The following is a 23,217-nucleotide window of genomic DNA, read 5'->3' as shown; positions in this document are numbered from 1 at the left end:
AAAAAAAAAAAAAAAAAAAAAAAAAGATTCGGGCCCATACGGGATTTGAACCCATGACCCAGCGCTCTACCAACTGAGCTAACCAGCCAGCTGGGAGCTGGTCATTATGTTGGATCCAAATAAGACCTTAAAGTAGGGAATAATGACTAAATATATGAAAATCATATATGTGTACCGCGGTTGAAGAAACGAATATAGAGGCGATCCTCGTAGTTATGAACACTACTTAACTACCTATTTTAAGTAGTAGTTGAAACATTAGAGCCTTATTTCAACTACTAGTTAAGTAGTGTTTATAACTGCAAGGATCGCTTTTATGTTCGTTACTTAATTAGCCTGTTATACTCAGCCACCGACGCAGCATCACAGTTTCTCTAGACACTTACCCCCCTTAACGACCAAACGATCGTTTCACAGATATGTCTGTTAAGCTTAATTTGAGAATCACAACAAAGATCTCCAGTAGCTGCGAAGCTCTAATGGCAAATTGTAAGCTTTATTGAGGAGTCGTTTCCATCTTATAGAGGTGTTAAACTGTGGAGACCTTATAATGTTTTTATTTGCCAATTTCTTAAGCGGGGCAAGAAGAAAACGGGAAGTGCCAAAGGAAACTTTCAGTCACGCAGAGGTCATAGTAAAGGAACCGAAAAAAATCAATGGTAACCTTCAAGTAGAGCTAGCCGTCATCAAACGGATGTCCAATGGTTCAATATCTGTTATATCTGGCGCAAATCTTGCCAGGATAGTAAACGCTTCGGCGGCAGAAATCGGTCATAAACTGGGAGGGACGTTATTAAGTGTCATGTCGAAATTCCCTGGACCAACAGCTCAGGCTACACAGTCTACCATGCCGGTTGATAATTCCACGACAATAACACAAAAACAACCCCAGGATAGCACGACAGTACCTGGAACAACGACCGATCAGGTACCAGCTGGTCCGGGTTCTGCAGCTGCCAATAAGGGAGGAGGAGACAACGGTGGAGTTATCGGCGGTGTGGTGGTAGCCTCCCTTGTTATCATCATCTTGGTTATCGCACTGGCGGTCTGGTATTTCAGGTAATAAACTTTGATTCATGATTTCCTTAATTCATACTAGCAAAGATTAAAAAAACCAAAACCCTCCATGGTAAGCAACCAACGGAAGCTAACAGCCAGTTTTTTTTTCTCTATTCATCTCAAATCAGGGAAAAAGAGAGCAGCATAGAATACAATAAAAAATACGAAAAAAGGGAACTAAAACCATATAAAACCTAACATGTACTAAGCTGCTAGATATCTACGACTGAAATGGAGATCAAACACCAAACAAAAGTTTGGATAATTGAGGTTGATTCTTAATGTATTGAGAGAATTTCCACTTTTGTTTCCTTATAAACGGAAGAAAAAACATACCCTGAAGGCGATACATTTGCAAAAAACAAAAAAACTATCGAAAGCGAGCGTTTGTCCTAATACAGCAGCAAAACTCGAGTAATCTTTACACAAGAGGGTGTGTCGTGTGGTTGCTACTAATGAATCACTCTAAAGCGAAATCCTGAGGGAAAACAATGAATTCAACGCAATTGTTCAGCTCGTTGTAAACTAAGAATGAATAACGGAGGACGTAGCTAAAAACTATCACCAGAAGCCTATAAGTAAAAAAAGCTGAAAAAATTGAAATGTAACAAAAACCAGAATCAAGTAGCACAATTCGTTTCTTTGTAATATTTCCTAATCCATTTCATTGGTTTTTTTTCTGTCCAAAGGGTAAAAATTCCAAGTCTCGCTTTTTCTTACAAAAGGAACAGTGATGGTCCTGAGCTACGAGTGGCTTCGTTTGAGAATCCCGGATATGAAACCGGAATAGGATTTGCGACGCATGGTGATGATCTATACCAAGATCTACCTCCGCCGGTTGTTCTATCCCCGTACGAGGATCTCAATGACTATGGCGCTGTTAGCAATCCTATGTACTCTGAATTTGGCGCCGACCATGAAGCTTCGGTTAGGAGGTCTAACTTCGGTACAAGTTTGTTCAGCAGCCATGGGAAAGAAACCGAGATTGGAGCGAATGATGCTAAGAAAAGCAATGGAAGTATGGCAGTAAATAAGATCTCTTTGGAAGATAACAGTGTGGTCAAAATGAAACATGATGGCAAGGAGACTAGTACAAACCAGGGGTGTGAAAACAAAGGCCAAACCGTTCTTGTTTTAGAAGACGGCGAAGAGATTAACAAGGCGTCTGAGCTATGAATTACACTGGTTTAAAAATGCTGCGAAATACGTAGCAATGCCCATAATTTACATTTCACAAAATTGAACAAACTCCTAACATGGTTTCCATCCAAAAATATGGACTTTTTAATAACAAACAAAACCATAAAATAATTTCGCTAAACCTCGCCCTTTTGTTATTGTGTGCTGCAATTAGAGCTAACTGGATCTTTTAGAAAAATATAATTAAAAATGTGAAACTAGAGTAAGAATCGTAAAACCGCTGTGTTCTCGTACAATAATGAATTGAAGGCCGCCTTGGATTTTCTTTTGGTGCGAACCTCCACATTTATTGCTTACTGTACTTATATCGTTACAGTTTCTCACAATTATGATATGTAGGAATGAAAACGTACACTGATTTCGTAACTCAAATTTTTGTATTGTCAATAAATCAAAAGAATATGCGAAATCTGTAGTCTCTGCATTTTTCCGAAAAGTTATTTAAAGTAATGATAATGCTCTCTTACCTAAAATATTGGAATGTTAGTGGAATCATAAATGCTTGAGTGACTCCTCAGAAGAAAAGTTATCGAACAAATTTCAAACTCTTCCTTAAATGTTTTCTACCAAGGTCTGTTTAGAAAAATACAGTGAAAAAGATAGGTCACCGTTCTTGTTTGAGAGACATGATAAGCCAAACCTACCCCACTTATGCCTGTTCTAGCACTAACCACACGCAACATTTCATCTGTTAACGACACATTCTACAGTGGTTAGCAGCAGGCGTTTTTAAAGTAACACTTAGAAAACTTGGTTGGTAAAAAGTCTCGAGCGTATGGAACAATTTTATGCATAATTTGTGGAAAATCAAGCCATTTTTAAACAAGATCGACTCGAAACGTTCCCCGGGTCGTTCCTTTCATGGTCGTAATTTGCATCCTCGCGTAACAGGCTTCGTGCAGGCTTGTAGCTTTCTTTTTTTCCCTTCGATGATTTTTTTAATGATTTTTTTAATGATTTCTCCAATTTAAAGGGGATGATTTGTACGCCAAATTTATGCAATAAAAAAATGTGGGTCGCCGTGCTCGTTCAAATGCTAAAGATCATCCTACCTCTTGACCTGGTCAATTTATTGAAAAACAAATGCGCGCACGCTTATTCGCCTGACTACGTGATTTTTATGCGCAGTACAGTATACGCAGTGCAATATTGAGGAATCACCTTCAGTGCACGCATATACATAAACCCACAACTTGTACCAAAGGCCAAACTGTTAAGATCGATGTTGAATTCAACGAAATTTCAGTCTAACCTAACCAATCATATTTTTCATTGTAAGTCTGATGAAGTGTTAATCACTTCTGAGGAATGAAAAGTTTACAAATAATGGACTTAAAAGCTTTCAATATGCTTTGCTTTTAAATGGTTTCTGAAGTTTGTAGTTATCGACATAGTTTCTGGTCTAAAAACAGAAAAAAAAGAAAAAAAACCGGAGTCTATCCCTGTAGAATAGGATGCAGGGCCCTCGTATGAGCCAAAGCCTTTCTTTTCTATTTGCACATGACAACATTCGATATTTTTTTTAGACCGACTGATGCGGCCTTGTGGCACTGGTTTAAGTTCACCTGAAGGTTGTTTCTTGAGGAGAACAGCTCAGTCCCGGCACTCCGTAATCGCCAGCATCAGCAGATACGAAAGTTTCAAGCTCAGGGTTTTAAACTGATAGGAAACCTTCGGAGGCCCGTTCTTGCTTCAGATAGTTAAATCGAGCGTTTTGTCGGACGTGTTTATTTTATGATTCAAGTGGCATACTTGGTGAGTATGTCCTCGTTTACTTTCCTCTTTTGTTCCATTTTTTTTTCGAAACTCGTAGTATGGCTACACTTTCTACCCGGTAACTTCATGTGTTTTGTTCCTTGCACACCGTGCTGTGGAATCACGGCAGTTCCTTGACATCATGAGGTTCTAGAAAGTTGACGTTCGCCTGAACTTTGGAACGTTCTTTGTGTGACCCACATATAAACCTCCTTACAAGCTCGAGCCTCGAAACTGAGACCAGACAGTGTGCTAAGTTCGGGGTTATCCCTTATTGTACGAGGCGATCCAGAAAAGCGTGTAACCTCTCGTTTTGTACTACTTTTGTATGGCCCACCACAAGGATGTCATCGAAGAGGAATTTCACATCATGCGGACAGGCCCCTTTCGATAACCGCTTGAACATAAATCTACAAAAGGGGATGATAAATGTAGTCAGCCTCCGGGTGTCTGGACCTAGGAGTACTTAATTGATGGAACCCAGAGTATGCAGACTTAACATCTTACTTCAAGTACATTGCGCTTACCTCTGTAATTCCAGCGTGCTTTCCATGGTTGACATTTGGTCCAAGTCTCTTTCAGTAATAGCTTGGTTCAACTTTCTCAAATTTACACACTCTCTAATGTCTTCGTTTGGTTTAGGAACAACAAAAATTGGTGAACCAATCGGTTAGTTCCTCTGAACATGCTCTTTGGCAACAAGGAGTGCCAAACAAGTGATCTCCTTCTCTAGCACCCCGAGAAAAGGCTGATGAACTCGTCGAGACGATGTGAGGCAAAAACCCTTTAAGCCCTTATGGTGTATATTCCAGGAAATTCATGGATGAGGCCCAAACTTTGGATGTCAGGAATACCATGGAGTAGTTAAGGGGTCCCTCTGACAACATACAGTTTTCCTTTGACGTGGGTGTGCCTATGACTTGAGGTCTTATCAACACAGCCAACCATGTCAAGTTATGTATCTTCAGCGCCAAGTAGTTCTGTATCAGGAACTGATAGCTTGCCATGGGAGGGGCTTGTAGCCTTCCTCAGACATGACTGATACCTGGACCCTAGTGCTTATGCACTTGAGAGTTCATCCTTTCCAGAGGGTAACCACGAGAAAAAATAGGACGGTGAAGGCGACTGCTGGGTCAGGACTTGGGACTTGTCAGTAGCACTGAAATTAGTTAGAGATAATCGTAGCTGAACCACTCCATGCTTGTGTTGACATGTAAGGTTAACTATTGAAATTATATTCAGAAATTAGTGACGTTTACATTGATAAGACACGCGATAGCAAGTTTCGCTGCCAGACGAGAGTCACGTTTCGTTTAATGCGAAACAAATGTTGTGTAACTGTTTACTTGCACATGTCATGCATTTGCTTATCGTTCTGCATACGTCCTTTTGCTCGCGGAAAATCCGTTCTCTTTCAGTGAGCCTTAGTCACCTTTAAGATTGATGTATTGAGAAACAGCGACGAGAATGGTTATTTTAAAAAATAAATTAACTTCGACAACAAGAAACTACATTACGAAACCACAATGTTCTCCACCCCAAGCTAACGTAATGTAGATGAAATTCACATATCACGACCAACGCCCCAATTTTCCCCTTCTGTCCCATTAATTTCTCTTGGTGCAACTTTGATGGAATGCAGGCAAAAGGTTTTCTCCACGGAAAGCTTTTTCGCTCTCAGGACCCTTCATTCGCATTTATACGCAAAAGATTTGCAAATATTTGCGAACAAACTTTAAAGCTGAAGATCTTGAGAAGGCAAATATTATATATACTAGAGGCAAAATGAGTAATTTCGAATTTCGTGTCGTGAAACCAAAAGAAATTTAATCACAGTGGGATATCAGAAGGGGGGAAAACGACTCCAGGGGGGAGCAACGGAAACTAACAAAGAGCTCAATCGCAGTAATCAAGTCGGTTTTAGTTCTAAAGGACTAGATTAAAAATAACATAACCAGACATTGACAAATAAAAACAAAAAGGATTTTAATATCTATTTTAACGTAATGTAAAACACTATTAAATGAACATAGCTTTTTCTTAGAGAAAAACAAAAACCCCTAAGCAAAAAATAATAAAAATTGTCAATACCTCAAGTATTTGAAATCTCTTTTTTCAACCAGTCTTCAAGAATGGTTGCAACATCATCTCTATCCATATCATCCTCTCTAAGAAACTCTATGAGCTTCTCTACAGTTGCCTCACGCTTAACAGACCACAGGTCAAGAAGATCATGGGTAGGATTTGCTGACCGTTTTAAATTTTTTATTACATCTTGATCATATCCCATTTTCTCTCCAAGTAAGCGATAATCATTAAAATTATAGTTATCTTCTACATTAAGTTTAAGGTAGATTTTACTCTTCACTTTAATTGGAATGTCTGCGACTTTAAAAGATCGCCCAGTGGCAGTCACTTTAGCCTGATCTGCATTTGAATCATTATCGTTGGCACTTTTTAGGTCTGCTGCGGCATTATCCATCTGATTCATTCCACTGCCCTCTTTGTTGATCTTCTTGTTAGCCTCAACGCCTGGCCTCTCATCCTCCACTATGTTACATTCATCTATAAACAGGAAAGGAACAAAGAATAGGTTGCCCTCTTTGTTGTTAATGGAGAAAAAAACATTCCGAAACCACCACTAATGAACGCAACCTTTTTTTTAGGCTTGCTTAGGGGGAATATATAAACTTTAATTTAATTTATACAGGCTCACACGAATACACACACAGACAACACCCACAAATTGTGATAACGAGTTAAACCTACATAGCTAGGGATATATTATTTAAACAATCAAACAATGGCCATTGAAAAGTGATTAGTATAAATCATAAAATTTGCGCTTCGCGGAAAAAATCACAATTGACATCGTAATTTACAGACTCAACACCTTACATTAAAAAGTTTAGTTTCCTTGCATCGCCGCTCGAAGACCATGTCTCATGTTACTAGCAGCAGAGGTAAGGAGGACATTTTATTGAGCGGCATACCTTGGGCAATACAAGGAACAATGTTTCACTGATTCAGAGTCAACACCGCAGTCGCAAATAGGCGACGCAGAACTATAAATTTTGAAGCCTTTTTCCCCAAGACTAGAAAACCCAAGTCAAAGGTTGTTGTGATCAAAAGATACACGCCTTGAAAAACAACAATCGTGTAACCTACTGTAAGTATTTCTCCTGACCAAGTACAATTCTCCTATTTGATGTTGAAAACTAGATATGATATATGAATGTATTCAACTTAACCATTTAGGATAGTGCTGCATAGGCCATATTGCTCTTGCAGCATTAGGAGAGGTAAACTTCAATTAATCATTCCCTCTTTTCTCCAAAGCTGACATGATGTGTTTTGACACTTTCAGTAGGGAGGTATCCAAAGTTTTATGACATAAAGTCACGTAAAGAGCAGGTGTTGTTAGACGGCAAGTCATTGGTTGACATCCTTGAGCTAATACATCATTAGATGGTGGTGGGTGTATTTTTCAAACATTTTACCTGGTTCACTTTTACTGAATGAAGAATTGCTGCCATTTAGAGGCATATCATCTTCTGATCCTCTTGCGCTTGTGCTTGTGCTGGGGAGACCATCCTGGACAGATCTCCCAGTCATGTGGGTTGGACCACAAGCTGTCAAAACAATCATGTAGGAAAATTTTTTTTTCTACACCTAAAAAATTCCTCCATCTAAAAAATTCCTCCTCATATCCTTTTCTATTTGTGGGGGTCAAAAAAGTAAGCAAGGAATTGTTTAATGTGGAAACAAGCATTAAGACATCAGTGAGGAAGTTAAAATTTTTTTCTGGCTGCTGGGTTGATCAGTTCAAAGTTTAAGCTTATGGTGACAACACTGGGCCCAGCCGGAAAACACGGGCTGAATTTACTAGAAAACAGGGAAATCATGATATCCCATATGCAGAAAGAAAGGGGAAGGAGTAGAAAAAGACTTGTCTCATGAATGAAACTAAGTATTAAATTTCAGAGTTACTTTTCATCAATTTGAGATCATTTATGTCTAAGTTTCTAACAAATATGTGTTTTGATATTGAAATCTCTTAATTTGAATGTTACATTAACAGACTCAGGGTTTTTCTGCATACTACTTCTTTTATTTTTATTGGGTTTAAAATCACCAACCAACGGTGAGTGACTTTGGACCTGACTGCAATTTTATTGGAGGTCTTTGCATTCCTAGAAAATTGTGTCAAAACAGAACTCAAAACATTGATGATTTTGGAAATTAGACTACAAAAAAAAAAAAATTCCAAATTGTAATGGACTGATATATTATAGTAGGTCTGATTGAAACAAGTGAGATGGACTGTAAAGCTCCAGCCAGATTTTCTTATTCTTCTTTCTTTTACTTCTTTTTTTTTTACTGTACCTGGGTAAAAAACAATTTCCCTACAGTCACAGGGGTTGTTGATCTTTTCAGTTTCTTAGCTCACTGAAGATGGCCATGGTCTAGCTAAATGCCTGGGATCAAAAGTCATGATTACAGTCATTATACTGACAGACTAAAAACTTTTTCTTTCCCTAGGATAAAATAACACTTTAACTAGGCCACAGTTTTCCTTCAAATAATATGCAACTTCCCTGATCTGAGACTGCATTAATTATTTCACTAACACTCTTTACCTGGGTAGTGGGGCAAATCAGTCTCGTCAGGTCCAGTTGTATTACCTTGATACAAACAAATTAATTTCATGAGTAGACATGACCCAATACCCACATTGCTGGTTTAATGTTCAGAAAAGTAAAAAATGAAAGCATACATTCCTAGAAGATGACAGAACACCGATTGATGCTATAACATTACCTTGAGACTTTGGGAGAAGCTCATAACATGTCACTAAATAACACGTTTTTAGGCATATACCCTTTTTTCAATACAATGTCAACATTTCCTGAAAACTAGCCACATGACGACTTCAACACGGACAACACTTAAGTGGGGTTCGTGCATATGTATGAGCATTGTTACCAAGTAATGCGTGACGTATTTTACGTCACGTTCCACTGTAGTAAAACCTGTTTGGATGCGGTCGGAGAAACTAGGATAGATCGAGAAATTCGAAGTGAACTACGTCTGGTGTTTTGACTGTAATCTGGTAAGCTTTATTTGCTGAGTGGATAAAGATAAAGCAGATGTAGTGTAGAAAATGGTTTTGATCTTTCATAAAGATTTCGTCTATGAAAGATTATGCAAATTCATGCCCGAAATTGAAGCGAACCTTAATATGAGCTTTTTGTTTACATAAGTTTGGGGGATATTTAAAAGTACAAGTCGGTCTTCTTAAAGCGAAGACATTGTTCACTGAAGGGGAAGGTTTCTTCGCTTTCTTTTCCGATCAGGCAATGTTCGATCCCTGATCTCTTGCGGATCACAGACGCAGCGATTCCACTCCGTGTTCCAGCCGTCAAAGGAAACGATCACGTAATCATCATGGTCTACTTCTTCAACAGTGCACGTACACCAAACTCCTTCTTCATCACCTTCCTCAGCTTTGAAGCCCACAGTTTGTGGAAGCGCCATCACGTTTTTTAGTTCACTGTGCGTTTAGCTCATGCGATCAAAACAAGTTTGCGATCGCTAAAGCCGGTCAACTTGTTTTGATGAATCTGCAATTGGTCGCCAGGATACTAAGTGGTGTCCAGTGTCCCTAGGTAATTCTAGCGCCCCATTACGCATGTGTCGATTAACACCGGAATTCTTAATGAATTACACACTTTGTCCTTGTTGAAGTCACCATAAAAACTTCTCATCATCCTCACTGTGTAATCTCAAGCCCAGAGCCATTTGGATCTTAGCTGGAAGAATTGTAGCCAAGTTAAGCCTTAATCCTCTAAGATATTTGCGAAGGGAAATGCAATTTCAGAGGCAAGTTAAGTTATGTTGCCAATTGAAACATACAAGTCAAAAATTAAAAAAATACATCTACATATCTATGTATTTTCAAAAACGTTGCAATTTGGAAACATATATGAAATATATGTATATCTTTTCTTTTTTCACCAAAAAGGTGTCAACAGAATAAAATAAAGGGACAATTTTAAGTCACCCGTGCGTTTGCTTCCCTTCGAAGTATTTATCTCACCGGCAGATTTGACAATCGCCTTCTTGATCTTCTCTAAATTCATAATACCTGAGCAGAGGAGCATTTTGTTGCGCATTTCCTGTATATTTTAGTTTGATGCGAGAAACTGCTGACATGAGCCTGCGTCGGTAATCGCGAAAGAAAAGAAGGAAAATACGTCGGAAAACAACGATGGATGGAGTATTTGAGACAACTTTTCTCTTCATTTTTCCCGCTGTAACTTAGATAGAAGCGGCAAAGTCTTAAAATTGTTGTGTGGTCTGTGGAAGGAAGTTAATTTCAAAAAGCAAAAGATTGTACAAATGACTACGAGTCTTGTCTTGTGATTACTTGGGCGATCGATTTAGACGATGTTGTTTGAGCAGGATAAATGTTAAATCCGCTAAGTTAAGGCACATACTATCCCTGCTGGACAGACTATTCGTTTACCTTGTCGTGCCAACACTGGACCAATTCACCGCAAGACACCGGTAATATTTGAACCAGATGAGCTGGCTACCTGGCCTTCAGGATTAGAAGTACATGATTCCCTTACAACTATGAAGGAAGGTGATGTTACCATATTATCCATCAACGTGACCAACAACACCAATCACGACATCTCTCTACCCAGAAGAGTGGTCCTGGGCCGCCTTCGGTTAGTTCGCTCGGTGACTCCTGTTGAAGTGAGATTCAAGAATACAGAGACGCAGACTCCAGACAAGGAGCTGCCCTGCGAAGAACATAAACTAACTGAGAAAATTGAGAGTAACTTGTCTTAGTTACAAGAAGTTGATTTGAGTGGACTGACAGCAGAACAAAAGGAGCAAGCAAAGCAGTTGTTATTGGAAGAAGCAGATGCATTTGCGATGAGTGACAATGATGTTGGCTGCATCTCAGAGTTAGAAATGGATATTTAAGATGACTAGTGACCAGCCAGTTCAGAAGAATTACCTTTCCCTACCCCGTCCGTTTTATCCAGAAGTTAAGGCTATATTGAGGACCTGCTTAACCGAGGTTTTCTTCAGGAAGTCTACATCCCCATTCTCAAGTGGTGTTGTATGTGTCCGTAAGAGAGATGGTGGAATGAGACTATGTATAGATTACCGAGAATTAAAGAAGAAAACTGTGCCAGACCGTCACCCGATTCCTCGTATCCAGGAAGCTTTGGACAGTTTGGGGGGCAAGTCGTGGTTTAGTGTCCTGGACCAAGGCAAAGTCTACCACCACGGATTCATGGGAAAGTACTGTCAACCATTGACAGCCCTTGTCACACCGTTGGGGCTATAAGAATGGGTTCGGATACCCTTCAGACTGATGAATGCGCAAGCAAATTTTAAGAGATTTATGGAGAATTGCCTCAGGGAGCTCCGCGACGAGATATGTATGCCTTACTTGGATGATGTAATAGTATTCTCAGTGACATTTTCTTAACACATTGAACACCTTCGTAAAGTTCTCTGTCGCTTGAAGAGTTATGGTGTAAAGTTAAAATCTAGAAGGTGTGCATTTTTCAAACGTGAAGTGCCTTTCCTTGGAAGAGTTATCTCTCAGGATGGGTACCAAATAGATCCCAAAGCCACATGTACAGCGATTGCAATGAAGAACTTAAGACCACGAACAGTTAGAGAAGTGAGAAAACTCATAGGTCTTCTTGGTGTGTACCGTCGTCATATCAAAAAGTTTGCACAAACAGCAAAACCCATTTATGATCTTCTCAGCCTTGACCTGTGAAAGAAGAAGAATGTCACCTCCACTAAACATAGTCCAAGGGAAAACAGTGGGCAAGTATCATCTTCATCACCAGTGGAGTGGGAGACCCAGCACCAGTCAGCATTAGAGGTCTTAATAGATCACATAACGTCACCCCCTGTACTGGCGTACCCAGATTACGATGCACCATTTATAGTACATGCTGATGCGTCACAGGATGGCCTAGGTGCTGTTTTGTACCAAGAACAGAATGGCTCTACACGAGTAATAGCCTATGCATCAAGAACTCTGACTCCATCAGAACGTAACTATCGTATGCATTCAGGCAAGCTGGAAGTCCTGTCCTTGAAATGGGCAGTGACAGAACAGTTCAGGGATTACCTCTACTACGCCCCTGAATTTGTGGTATACACAGACAACAATCCCTTAACTAATGTGTTAACGTCTACCAAACTAAATGCCACATGATTGAGGTGGGTTGGAGAGCTCGCGGACTTCAACTTTGAAATACGGTAATGACCAGGCAAGTTGAACACTGATGCTGACAGTCTTTCCGGGATACCTGCTGACTTCAAGAACTACATGGATAGTTGTACTGAGAGGGTAGTTCCTGAGAGCTTGCAGGCCTCAATCTGTGGAATTCAGACATTGTCAAGTGGGGACTCAATTTGGTTGATGGCCCTGACTGATGACGACGGGGAGCTCCATCAGGTAGACATTCCGTCACAAGCAGGCTGCAATCAAGTAAAAGTGGTGAATATAGTGAGAGCACAGAAAGAAGAACCTCACATTGGGCGCGTCCTGAAAGTCATCAAAGCAAACCAGAAGCAGAAACAAAAAGAATCGCCGTTGGTTCGTAAGCTCCTGAATGAGTGGCACAAACTTCATGAAGACAAGAAGAGTAGTATCCTGCATCGTAATCAGAAGATAGTTCTACCACACCGTATACCGTGAACTCCATGACGAAATAGGTCATCCTGGTGTCGAGAGGGTGCTTGCGTTGGCTCTTGAGAGATTTTATTGGCCTTACATGAGGAGGGATATAGACAACTTTATCCATCATACATGCCGCTTTCTGAAACAGAGACGCCCAAATCTACCAACAAGAGAGCCATTACAGCCAACTGTCACAACAGCTCCTCTTCAAATACTCTCCATTGACTTTGTACGCCTAGAACGGAATTCAGGGGGCCACAAGTACATTCTGGTTGTGGTAGATCCCTTTACTAAGTATGCTCAAGCATACCCAACGAAGAACAAAACCGCCGTTACTGCTGCAGACAGAATCTTCAATTACTTTATCCCGCGTTTTGGATTTCCAGAGAAACTCCATCATGACATGGGAGGGGAGTTTGAAAATCGTTTGTTCGAGGAATTTTCCTGGAGTTATGCATTCTAGAACTACCCCGTATCACCCACGAGGGAACGGTTTGGTCGAACGGATGAATCGCACGCTACTAAATATGCCGCGAACTCTCCCTGAAACTCGCAAATCCAGTTGGAAGGACCATGTAAACAAGCTCATTCATGAATATAATTACACTGTTCATGAGTCAACAGGTTATTCTCCGTTTTTCCTGTTGTTTGGTCGAAGCCCACGACTACCAATTGATGCAACCTTTGACCCCCAACCAGAAACAGGAGCCAGATCACATGCTGAGTATGTGACTAAGTGGAAGACTGCCATGTAAGAAGCTTACTCACTCGCATTGAAATCTGCCACGAAAAGTGCCATTAGAGGAAAAAGGAATTACGAAAAACGAGTGAGATCTTCAGCACTGCAAGTGGGAGATCGTGTCCTAGTCTGCAACCTCACCCCTCGCAGTGGACCTGGAAAACTCCGTGCCTTCTGGGAAGATGAGATTCATGTGATGATTGCAAGAAAAGGTGAGGGAAGCCCTGTGTATGACGTGAGATCAGAATCAGGCCAGAGACAGAGTCGTACTTTACATCGAAACCTGTTACTTCCTTGTGACCATCTTCCGTCTAAACAGTGGCAGGAGTATAGTATAGTAGTAGTATAGTATAGTATAATCTTTATTTAAGCACGAAACAATTCATCAGCAATTACATTAACTAAAACTATTTAAAAACTAAAACACTAACTAATATTTAAAAGCTGTTTTCCGTGTATGCCGTGCGTTATAGAGTGGCATTGATCTTGCGTTTAAATAACCCCAGAGACTCTGTGTTCCTTATATTCCTTCTGTGAGGAAACCGAGACCACCAACACTTCATCATTGCGATGACGGTCAGCAGCTGATGCAGGATGAGCATAGCTATGGAAGTGACAGCGATGATGACCTTCCCGACATCTCACACCATTACCTATCACCGGGAAATGATGGCAATGATCAATCCCAGATACAGGTACAGTCTGCAAGCAAAGAAGCAGTGGGAGCAGAATCAAACCCCCCAAAATGTCAATTCTGATGAGGTGTCAGGCCAAATTGAGGCAAGTGCTATCATCACTGATTCTCCTGATGAAGTACCAGCGACTGAAAACCCTCAAGCCATTGGTGGAGAAACAAGCATGGAAGAGGATGCTAGTAACCAAGGTCGCCCTCAGCGGGCAAGACAAGGACCCAAACGACTAACATCTGACAGTCTTGGGAACCCAACTTACGTACGAGAGATTAATGCAGGACCACCTACCGAGATAAACCAGGTTGGAATACCATCGCCAGTACCCTATATACCTGCGCCACCAGTAAACCAGTACGGTATGCTGCCACCACCAATGACCGGTTTCACTCCACCTGCGGTACCCATGATGTTCTGGAGGGCAAATACGATGATGCCGTATGGGATGCCCTATCCAGCAGTGCTTCAGTTACCACAATGGGAAATGCCACATTAGCCATTCCAGTACAGACCGACAATAACCCGTGTACTACATTCTTGTTGCTCAGAGAACTTAGAAGCAAAAATTTAGTTTTCTTTTGTGTATTTTAACATTCGTTTCATGAATGCTGAAAGAACTATCCAGAGATGGTCTTTGTGATACAGAATCATGAACAGAGGTATGGTCAGATGAACTGTGATAGTTGGTGGTCTGTAAGGAGCTGGGCCTGATCACTCTAGGATTTGTGTGTTGAACAATCCTAATACACAAGCCACTGTTGTAGAGGAATATTTTGTATCACATGCTAAATGTCACGAATGATATTTCTTTTTCAGGTTAGGGGGAAGTGTTGGGTAGTGAAATCACGTTGTTTCCTAGAGGAATTTATGTTAAGTGTCAGGCGTTCGCGCGGAAAGGACTGGACATCCTGGTAGATGTCATATGACGTAAGAAAAAAACAATTGCTGGAGAGAACCGAGCAATAAAAAAGTTGTTAGGATAATCTTATGTTCAGTTGGTAACGAATACACGTGGAAAACCTAAAATCGTGTGGGTATTGTGTAACTTAACACCAGATGCGCCACAATCTTCACCGGTTTCTTAAGCTCCACGTTTTGTGTTAGGGCAGGGTAACTGCGTGGACGTATGCTTTTCTTTCCGAACAGAATCCCGATTGACTCCGCCATTCTGCAGTCCTCCTGTCCCCTTATTTGAGAGGCTCTCTTGTATTGCAAAGTTATTTACAGAATTCCTATTATTCGACAAACCTAGACAGTAGTTGTTGTCAAGTTTCTTCCCTGTTTTATCTGTATTTTACCTGTATTTTGGTCACCGTTATTGACAGCTACATCTTGGCTTAAGTGTAGCTCTTGGCCTGGGTCCCTATCGCCGTGTTCCACCTTACCCATCACATGGGCTTGTTCATCACCTACGCCATTGTACCGCCTAGAAGTAAACAGAGCTAAATATGAGTCAAGTAATTAAATAAACTATACTACTGACTCAATTAAAGACAAAAATGAATTGAAACAGCCGTTGAAATTGAACTGCAGAGGCACCGATCATTATAAGGATATCATTTTATATGTAAGTGAAGTCCACTAACGTAGACAAAAGCTGTATTATTTACAATCAATTCCAAAGGAAGTGAATTTGACTGGTAGTATAAACAGATGAATGAGAAATGACTGAATAATTCAAATATAATTTCATACCTGAAATTAAGAGATCCTCGCAACTAAGAAGACTACTGAAACGAGTAGTTGTAAATAGGACCTGACCTGGTCCTATTTACAACTACTCGTTTCAGTAGTCTTCTTAGTTGCGAGGATCTCTTAATTTCATCTCTCCACCGCAGTGCAAATATATGAATTTTCATATATCTAAAATCATCATTAATTTCATACTTTTTGCGCCAGATAAATACGCCAGCGATAATGATAACGATAACGATTCCACTTGTGACTGTTCCTGCTGTTATTGAATCAACGGTTCCCTTTTTCGACGACGCTCCTTTGGTAACCTCCTCTCCATTGATATCCTTGGGGAGTTCCGTATAATTACAAAAATTTTCGAATGATGGAGGGTTACAGTTTACATATATAACCTTGTGTCCACCTAAATGTTTGCTGATATAGTAGACACTCTTTTGCACGATATAATCCAAAGTGCTGTTTTTTATTACCATACGGTATGAATTGGATTGGGTTCGAAGAATGAGTGAAAAAACAACTTCAGTATGATTCAGAACTGAAGACTCTCCGGGTTGCTTTAGGACTCTGATCTGAGCTGAACTGGCGTTGGAATCATTTGGTAAGATGCTGCATAACTGCTTTTCAATGGTTGTGTTTCTGTCGAGAAGGAAAGGATATCTCGATGTTTTACATATCTTATGCTAAAGCATGATCATGTGGTGGTTGCACATTGCTTTACATTCAAGTTCCACATTCAGGTGTACTGAGTCAGAGCAGTCAAGCACACTTGGTCACAGTGTTGGGTTACCTCTGCCCCCTTGTCAAGTGAGGCAGTCACTTTAATTCGTCCATACCGGAAATAGCTTTAATGCTTCCTTTTTTCTAATTATCAATGGTGTTTTCGCTCTGATGGGCATGCCTTCCCATGTTGGGTTTCCATAAATATTACTATATAGCAAGAAAATTTCAAACTTCAACGGTAATATACCAAAACGGGAATCATTTCATTTCCACAAACAGTATTTGCAATACCTTGATTTGCAACTGCATGTATCCTCATAGCAGTAGTCTCTTATCCCTTTCACGACTGCTTGTTTAAATTTCTCTTCCTCCCACTGATAGACATATTTTAATACATTCTTATAAGTTATTAAAATAGACAAAAAGGAGTAGGTTCTTCAACCTACTTATCTTATTATAATATCGATACTTCGTCCTTTAGTCAGTAAACCCCTTGACTGCCCAACCTTAAGGGACTTTGCTTAGGAGTTATGTGCCCAACAGACCGTGCCTGGAGTATTTAGGCTACAACCGCTTAGAAAAGCTGGGAATGACCTCTCATGTGATGACTTTTGGATCACCCCTCAGCAGCAAAGCAAATTCCAGATAGTTCAAGGAACAGATATAGCTGCAATGGCCAGTATTACTTGTAACTGTATCATAGAAGTCCAAAAGAGCAGACAATTGTGTTCAAGCGAAAGCAAAAGACACCAGCCATTAATTTTTCGCTGGGAGCGGGAGATGGGGGTGAGGGTCAGAGGATTTCCTTTTTGTTGCGATGGAATGTACTTCAAAAGAAAATTAAAATACCTCTTCCATTTTCATTTCCAATGTAATACTGACAGCCACCAGATCTATTTAAAAAGAAGTTTGATTTGGCTAATTACAACTGGTGAACCAATATCTTTGTGGGTAATGCAGTGATAATTGATGGTTCAAAAATGTTTGTTTCGTTCTTTTATTTTCAAAGAAAATAGTCGAGTGTCGACTTTGAGTGCCTCTTGGCTACTAAAAAATGTTCTCTTATACTTGTGACTGAAGGTGTATTGCTGTCTTTTCCTGCAGCTTTTTAGAAATGTATGCCATGAAACATTCTTCTACATGGAAATTTAAAACACGTTTTCCTGAACTGATTGTACGAAAAAAAAATTAAATTGTTCCACATTGAGGATTTATTGTACACGACTAAATTTATCTTGAAAATAGTTTAAAGTCTCCTTTAAAGTGTTTATAGTTTAAAGTTTCATATAGGGTTAAATTAAAAAATCGAAGTAGGAAGAACAACAAACAATTTCTACTTACTTAGAGGTTGCCTTGATCCGTCTGATACGGTAATTCCATGTATTTCAGGGAAAGACAGGTCGAGATTTCCAAGATATTCAAGGTTTGTTTTGTCCACCAGCCGAATTTTTTTTGCTCTGTTATCAGACAAGTAGACAGTCCCGTTGTGAAGTGTTATAGCGACCAGATGACTGTTAGTTATCTTTTTTGATAGTTTTTGATTGCGTCCGTCCAGATCAGCTCTACCGACCACACCCAGACCAGCGTCGACCCAATAAATTACGCTCTCTGAATCAGCGTAGTCTACTATTACGCCATTTACCCACTGCAAAGGGAAACTGGAACTCGCTTCTACAATGGTGACCCTTTCCTTCCCGTCTAAGGTGGCTCTCTCAATTTTAGGATTTGAACCCCAATCTGTCCAGAAAATGTACCTGTAAGATTTGATTCATTAATTTTGTGTTATTCCTCTTGACAGCAATTAATTTCAGGGTGTTAATATTAGAAAAAAGGACCTGATTATTTAACGAAGAGCAGTAAATTGTTAATAATTGTCAAGGCGATTGGCTAACCTATCCTGCTGAGAGGCAGTTACGGTTCTGTATCATTAGAACTCTCATTTTTTAATAAAAAAATAACCAAAATTTCAAGGGCATGCTAGAAAAATGCGTCACGTCGGGAGTCAGGTGATACTTTATTATTTTGCCCATTTGGTTGCGAAGAGACGACTTGTGCAGCAACTCTCTCACGCCATCACTAATGAAAAAAGTGCACTTTGGATGATTTCACGTCTTCAATGCTATACTCTGAAGCGTTGAGAACACCGTCCTAAGGAAGTGGTTGAACAAAAAAAGAAATAACAAAGAAAAAGAATTAAAAAAGGTCTATCCTAAGTGTCAAAATTAGACGTTTCCTAGTTATATCGAGCTTCTCAGTTCGTAAGTTGTGATTTCAATACTTAAAGTACATATAACTTCTCCTTACTCACCCATTGACCGAATCAGCAGCAATACCTCGAGGCTTGTCAATGTCTCGGTCAAACAGTATCTTTCTGTCACTTCCGTCAACCTTCGCCATTTCTATTCGGTTGTTTGTTGTGTCCGTCCAAAATATGTCTTTGCTAATCCAGTCTATAGCTATTCCTCCCACTTTACCGACGCCTTTCGTCACATTTTCTTTTATGTGTGTCTGAAGATCCATTCTTTTAATGGTACCACCCCAAGAGTCACTCCAATAGATATAGTTGTCCTCTACGTCCATTGCAACGACAATGACCTTTCCAATATCTTGCACTACAACACTAGAAGCGGTTTTCCCAGCCAACAGGTTGATACTATTTATGGTATTCCCAACACTATAGTACAAGCATGGCCCTTCACACGCTGTGAGGAGAGGAGAATAGCTAATTCAAAAATTCCACAAGATAACTGGTGAATGGGAAGCAGTACAGTAGAGAAAAACAAGAGAAATTAGCATCTGCCAGATCAAATCGAACAGTTAAAATAGAAAGGGCGTTGTACTGATTAATGTTAATCACCTCCTTTACGATAGTTAACAATTACTACACTAAGCCTCCTTATTGTGCAGGTGTGCTCTTAAAAATTCCTTTCCTCCATAAAGGTTTGTAAGTCAGTAACACAGTGAATCAGTGCAGTTACCAAAACACATTTTGCGACGAAGATTGACGAAATCGGTTGACAATTCAGGTTAAAACGATGAAGTAACTTACCATGGATGATTTTACAATGAAGCCATGATAGGAGAATTAAAAATAACTTCAATCCCTTCATCCTGAATGCCAGGGTTAATTCCTGCTTCTGTAAAGTGAAATATAATTTGCTAGATTAGAAACGCTAGATTGGCAACGTCAAAAGAAAACAGAAAAGAAGAACACGGCTGGTTCAAAGAATGTAGACTGCGTTACTGTGTTGTTTTGACTTGTCATAAATTCCTATTAGCGTTAAGTTAGTCTCCTTTGCGGCCATAATTTGGTTACGTCACGTGACGCGTTGCGTGACTAACGCAGGGTAATTGCATTTAAATTAAAGAAAAAACAATAAAGGAAACAGGCGAATATGTATGTTATCTCTTGATGCTAGTTAAATGTAGCGAGAATGGACTGATTTTGTTTGAAATGGTGAAAATTTCCGGCATTTAGTCCATTCGAGAGTGTGCCCGACAGTCGGGTCAGAAGAATAGTCAACCGAACGATATTAAAGTATACACAGGCTAGGAGAGTTCTTCCACTTCAAAACCAAATTAATTTTTGGAATCGATTGACATTTTTTAAACAAACATTTGATACTTTTAAGAAGTTTGAAAGAAAATTTTCGGTGGAAATTCTGTAAAAACTGCTGACTGCCGCGCATTTGGGACCCTCCACGGGATTTCAGGGAACAAGGTGAACGCACGCACACGGGATTTCAGGGAACAAGGTGAACGCACGCACACGGTACACCAGCGCGCACGCTACAACAAAAGAACGAGCTTTCAACACGTTAGTTGCTTGTAAGTTACTTGCCTCATTAAATTCGCAGCTATTGTCTTGCTTCGCACGGTAGAAACAAAGAAACGTGTTAAGATTCTTGCTTGCAACTTTGCACGATATATCACGGTGACCGTGCCAATTTTATAACGCGCCCCTTAAAGTTAAAGTTGCTTCCAACACCCGAAGAAGTACGTCCAAAGCTTTATGGCTTTTTAGCTCACTGATACGCCCGGCCGATATCCAGTGCAAACTAATTCGTCAAACACAATGGAATATCTCGACTTGTTGTCCATCATTTAAAACTTTATTTGAGTTGCTTCCTTCATTATCGAATTCCTCATTTTCTTAAAACAGCTTGCAAAACACGGGCCGAACGAGCAAGGTCCTTTGCTCTTGAAATCGTGCATGAACTTTTGAAGGTAGCAAGCACAACCTTTTTAAAATAATAAGAGCGAACCTTTATGATGCAAAGCAAATGGCTACTTCGATGAGGGTAAACAATGTTCTCACCGTGTTTGTCTGTTCTGCTAGTCTCCGGGGCATTAGTTATTTACATTGTTAAATTTGTAAACCGAAAAGTACGTCAGTCCGTGGGGTGCAGTAGTAGCGTCATCTTTTTTTTTTCATACGGACAGAGTTTACAAAATAATAAAATATCTACTGTACTTTTCTTTTATTAACTGACAGTCTATTTGCCAATTTTTATGCGCTATAGATTCCTTTGACTGTCGTCATCTAACCTGTTTGTAAATGCATTAATTTGGGCAGATAAATGATTTTTTAGTCTGTGTTTATGCTTTTTTGTTCCCTTAATAATTAGCAACGTTTATAATTTAATTATGCTAGGATTAGCCAAAATCATAGAAACTTAGATCGCGGTTTTGTTGAAAAATGGCTAAACTCTGTTCAATTAACCGACCCATAATTTTTTATGTTAAATGATGGACTAATCGTGCCATCTCCGGTGTTTTCAAAACAAACCAGTTTTTTTAAGTATGTGAATAAGAGTCCTCTTTCTTGTACATTTCGTATTAATGCGAGCGGCTATCTGATTCCACTGTTCACTAAAACATGGCGAGTCAAACTGTCTTTGTAAAACGGACACTAGAAAGCCTGATTTTCCGCTATCCAACTGCTGGAAATCTTTAGTTTCCTGACGCTTTGCTCCTCGTCATCTCGTCGTCCGAGAAGAGAACATCAACAGAAGCGTTACAGTTGCGTTACGCAAGGTATAGACCTCAGTGCTGAAGACTAAGAGCTCATAATTTGCCAAGATAGGCGTACAGTAAATAATACGCAGCTTCGCTCGGAAAGCTTCGTTTTGCGCCGGCTAACTAGCGCTTATTGAATTTAAAAATGCCGGTTTGCATAAAGTGACGAACAACGACCGCGTAGGAGACATGGAGCCGGAAATCTGCTACTAAAGGATTCACAAAGATTTGGTACTTGGCTTATTAACTTCTTGAAGCGATAAGGATTTATATTTTACAAGGTAAGAATTAAGTTTTAAAAAAATAGTTCACGTGATGAAACTGAGCTCCTCTGGACCTTGTGAAACACGTCGTGCTTACTGAATTCCTTGCGAAAATCCTGAAGGAAAGAGCCGTGGTTTGCCGTGAATGTTTTCTTTTTTATTACAACTTTCGGATAGGAGAGAAGATTTTCTTCATTTTCGCTTATATTCTGTAAGTAATATATTCCACAAACACCATTCTCACAATTACGAAGCTGATAAACACAAGTAACAGAGTAAGGTGGGATGTAAAAGATAAGCTAGCGTGTTAAGGAACAAAGGAGCTTTGCGTGTTAAAAAACAAACAAACAAACAAAATCTAGCGTGAAACACTACCGCGTTAGCCAAATATAAACAATGGCTACAAGACGCTTTCCAAAATCAACTGTTTTTATGCGCATATCTGCACGTAAAGCGGAAGTTTTTTGTTTAGACCGTTCAACTTCAAATTCCTAAAATGCTGCATCGTCGTGCCTAAAATAGGTCACTGTCACGTTCAGTTTGTGTACAGCCAATGAACGCCATGATGAACTAATCGATTGAATAGATTCTTCAGAAAAAGACTCACTGTAGCGGTAACTTGGAGATAGGAATTTAAAATTTTAACTAGAAGCCTGAATAATAACTCGATTCAATAACGAAAACAAAAGTTCTCGAAAGTGAATGTTAATATTCTTAGAGTTTGTAATCATATCTACTTCCGCTTAAGGGATTGCTATACTCTATTTTCTACTGAGCTAAAGTTAACAAGAGAAGGAGCAAACGAGCCATGGAAAATAAAGCTTTGCCTACATTTTACCAGGGGATAAAAATGATATTTCATGACAGGAGACCAACAATCAGGAAAATAGCGAGGCGAACAAGAGACAAATTCCATCATAAATAACTAAATATATATATGGTCCTACATATTTCGATTGAGGGGTACACTGCAGCCGAATATTTCGCTTTATTGTTTCTCTCGATAATGGGGGCAAATGGCTTGATTCATCCTTTCGGTCTAAGAAATAGCGGATATGTGTACATTTCGTAGATGTTCTTAGCAAATATTCTGTTCCACAGCGTATAATCAGATTTCACTTACCTCAGAGAATGCATTTATATATGCACTCGTTCTCTGCTAGTGGTTCGATTAAGAAGGCCGGACACTACCCAAATCTATGACCAATAGTTGAACGGAGCGAGTGCGTCTCTAGTCAATCGTGACTTAGAAGGAAATACTCAAGTATGATTTGGAATGTTAGCAAAATTTGGAACGGAGAGTGGGGAGTGGGAACGGGGAGCGGGAGTCTGGGCCTGAAAGTACAGCGG

General features: G+C 39.8%; 2 protein-coding genes across 3 annotated transcripts in view; one reads left to right on the top strand and one right to left on the bottom strand.

Moving 5' to 3' along the window:
• LOC113683435 (uncharacterized) overlaps positions 1–2,668 on the top strand; it is a 29,715-nt gene extending 27,047 nt beyond the window's left edge. Inside the window, exons 31-32 of the mRNA XM_027200675.2 lie at positions 577–1,059; positions 1,749–2,668. Coding sequence (XP_027056476.2) covers positions 577–1,059; positions 1,749–2,235 — 970 coding nt within the window. The 3' untranslated portion in view covers positions 2,236–2,668. The remainder of the gene's footprint in view (positions 1–576; positions 1,060–1,748) is intronic.
• A 3,307-nt stretch (positions 2,669–5,975) lies between these two features.
• On the bottom strand, positions 5,976–23,202 carry LOC113683436 (uncharacterized). Of its 2 annotated transcripts, XM_089205693.1 has the most exons (11): positions 22,991–23,202; positions 19,635–19,722; positions 18,894–19,287; positions 17,927–18,339; positions 17,435–17,478; positions 16,877–16,959; positions 16,058–16,501; positions 15,469–15,596; positions 8,655–8,699; positions 7,515–7,646; positions 5,976–6,579 (listed from the first exon to the last, which is right to left on the bottom strand). In XM_089205693.1, the coding sequence occupies exons 2-11, from the start codon at positions 19,693–19,695 to the stop codon at positions 6,107–6,109; spliced, it is 2,217 nt and encodes a 738-aa protein (XP_089061819.1). In that variant the 5' UTR covers positions 19,696–19,722; positions 22,991–23,202; the 3' UTR covers positions 5,976–6,106. The 2 variants fall into 2 exon arrangements, with proteins under 2 accessions (XP_089061819.1, XP_089061820.1); XM_089205694.1 differs by lacking the exon at positions 19,635–19,722 and having other exon boundaries at positions 22,991–23,135.
• Between the last annotated feature and the right edge of the window lie 15 nt (positions 23,203–23,217).

This window comes from Pocillopora damicornis, chromosome 4, assembly GCF_964200805.1.
Source record: "Pocillopora damicornis chromosome 4, jaPocDami1.2, whole genome shotgun sequence".
NCBI classification, from domain to species: Eukaryota; Metazoa; Cnidaria; class Anthozoa; order Scleractinia; family Pocilloporidae; genus Pocillopora; species Pocillopora damicornis.
Note: the sequence above shows the minus strand (reverse complement) of the source record. Positions and strands in the feature narration are given on the sequence as shown.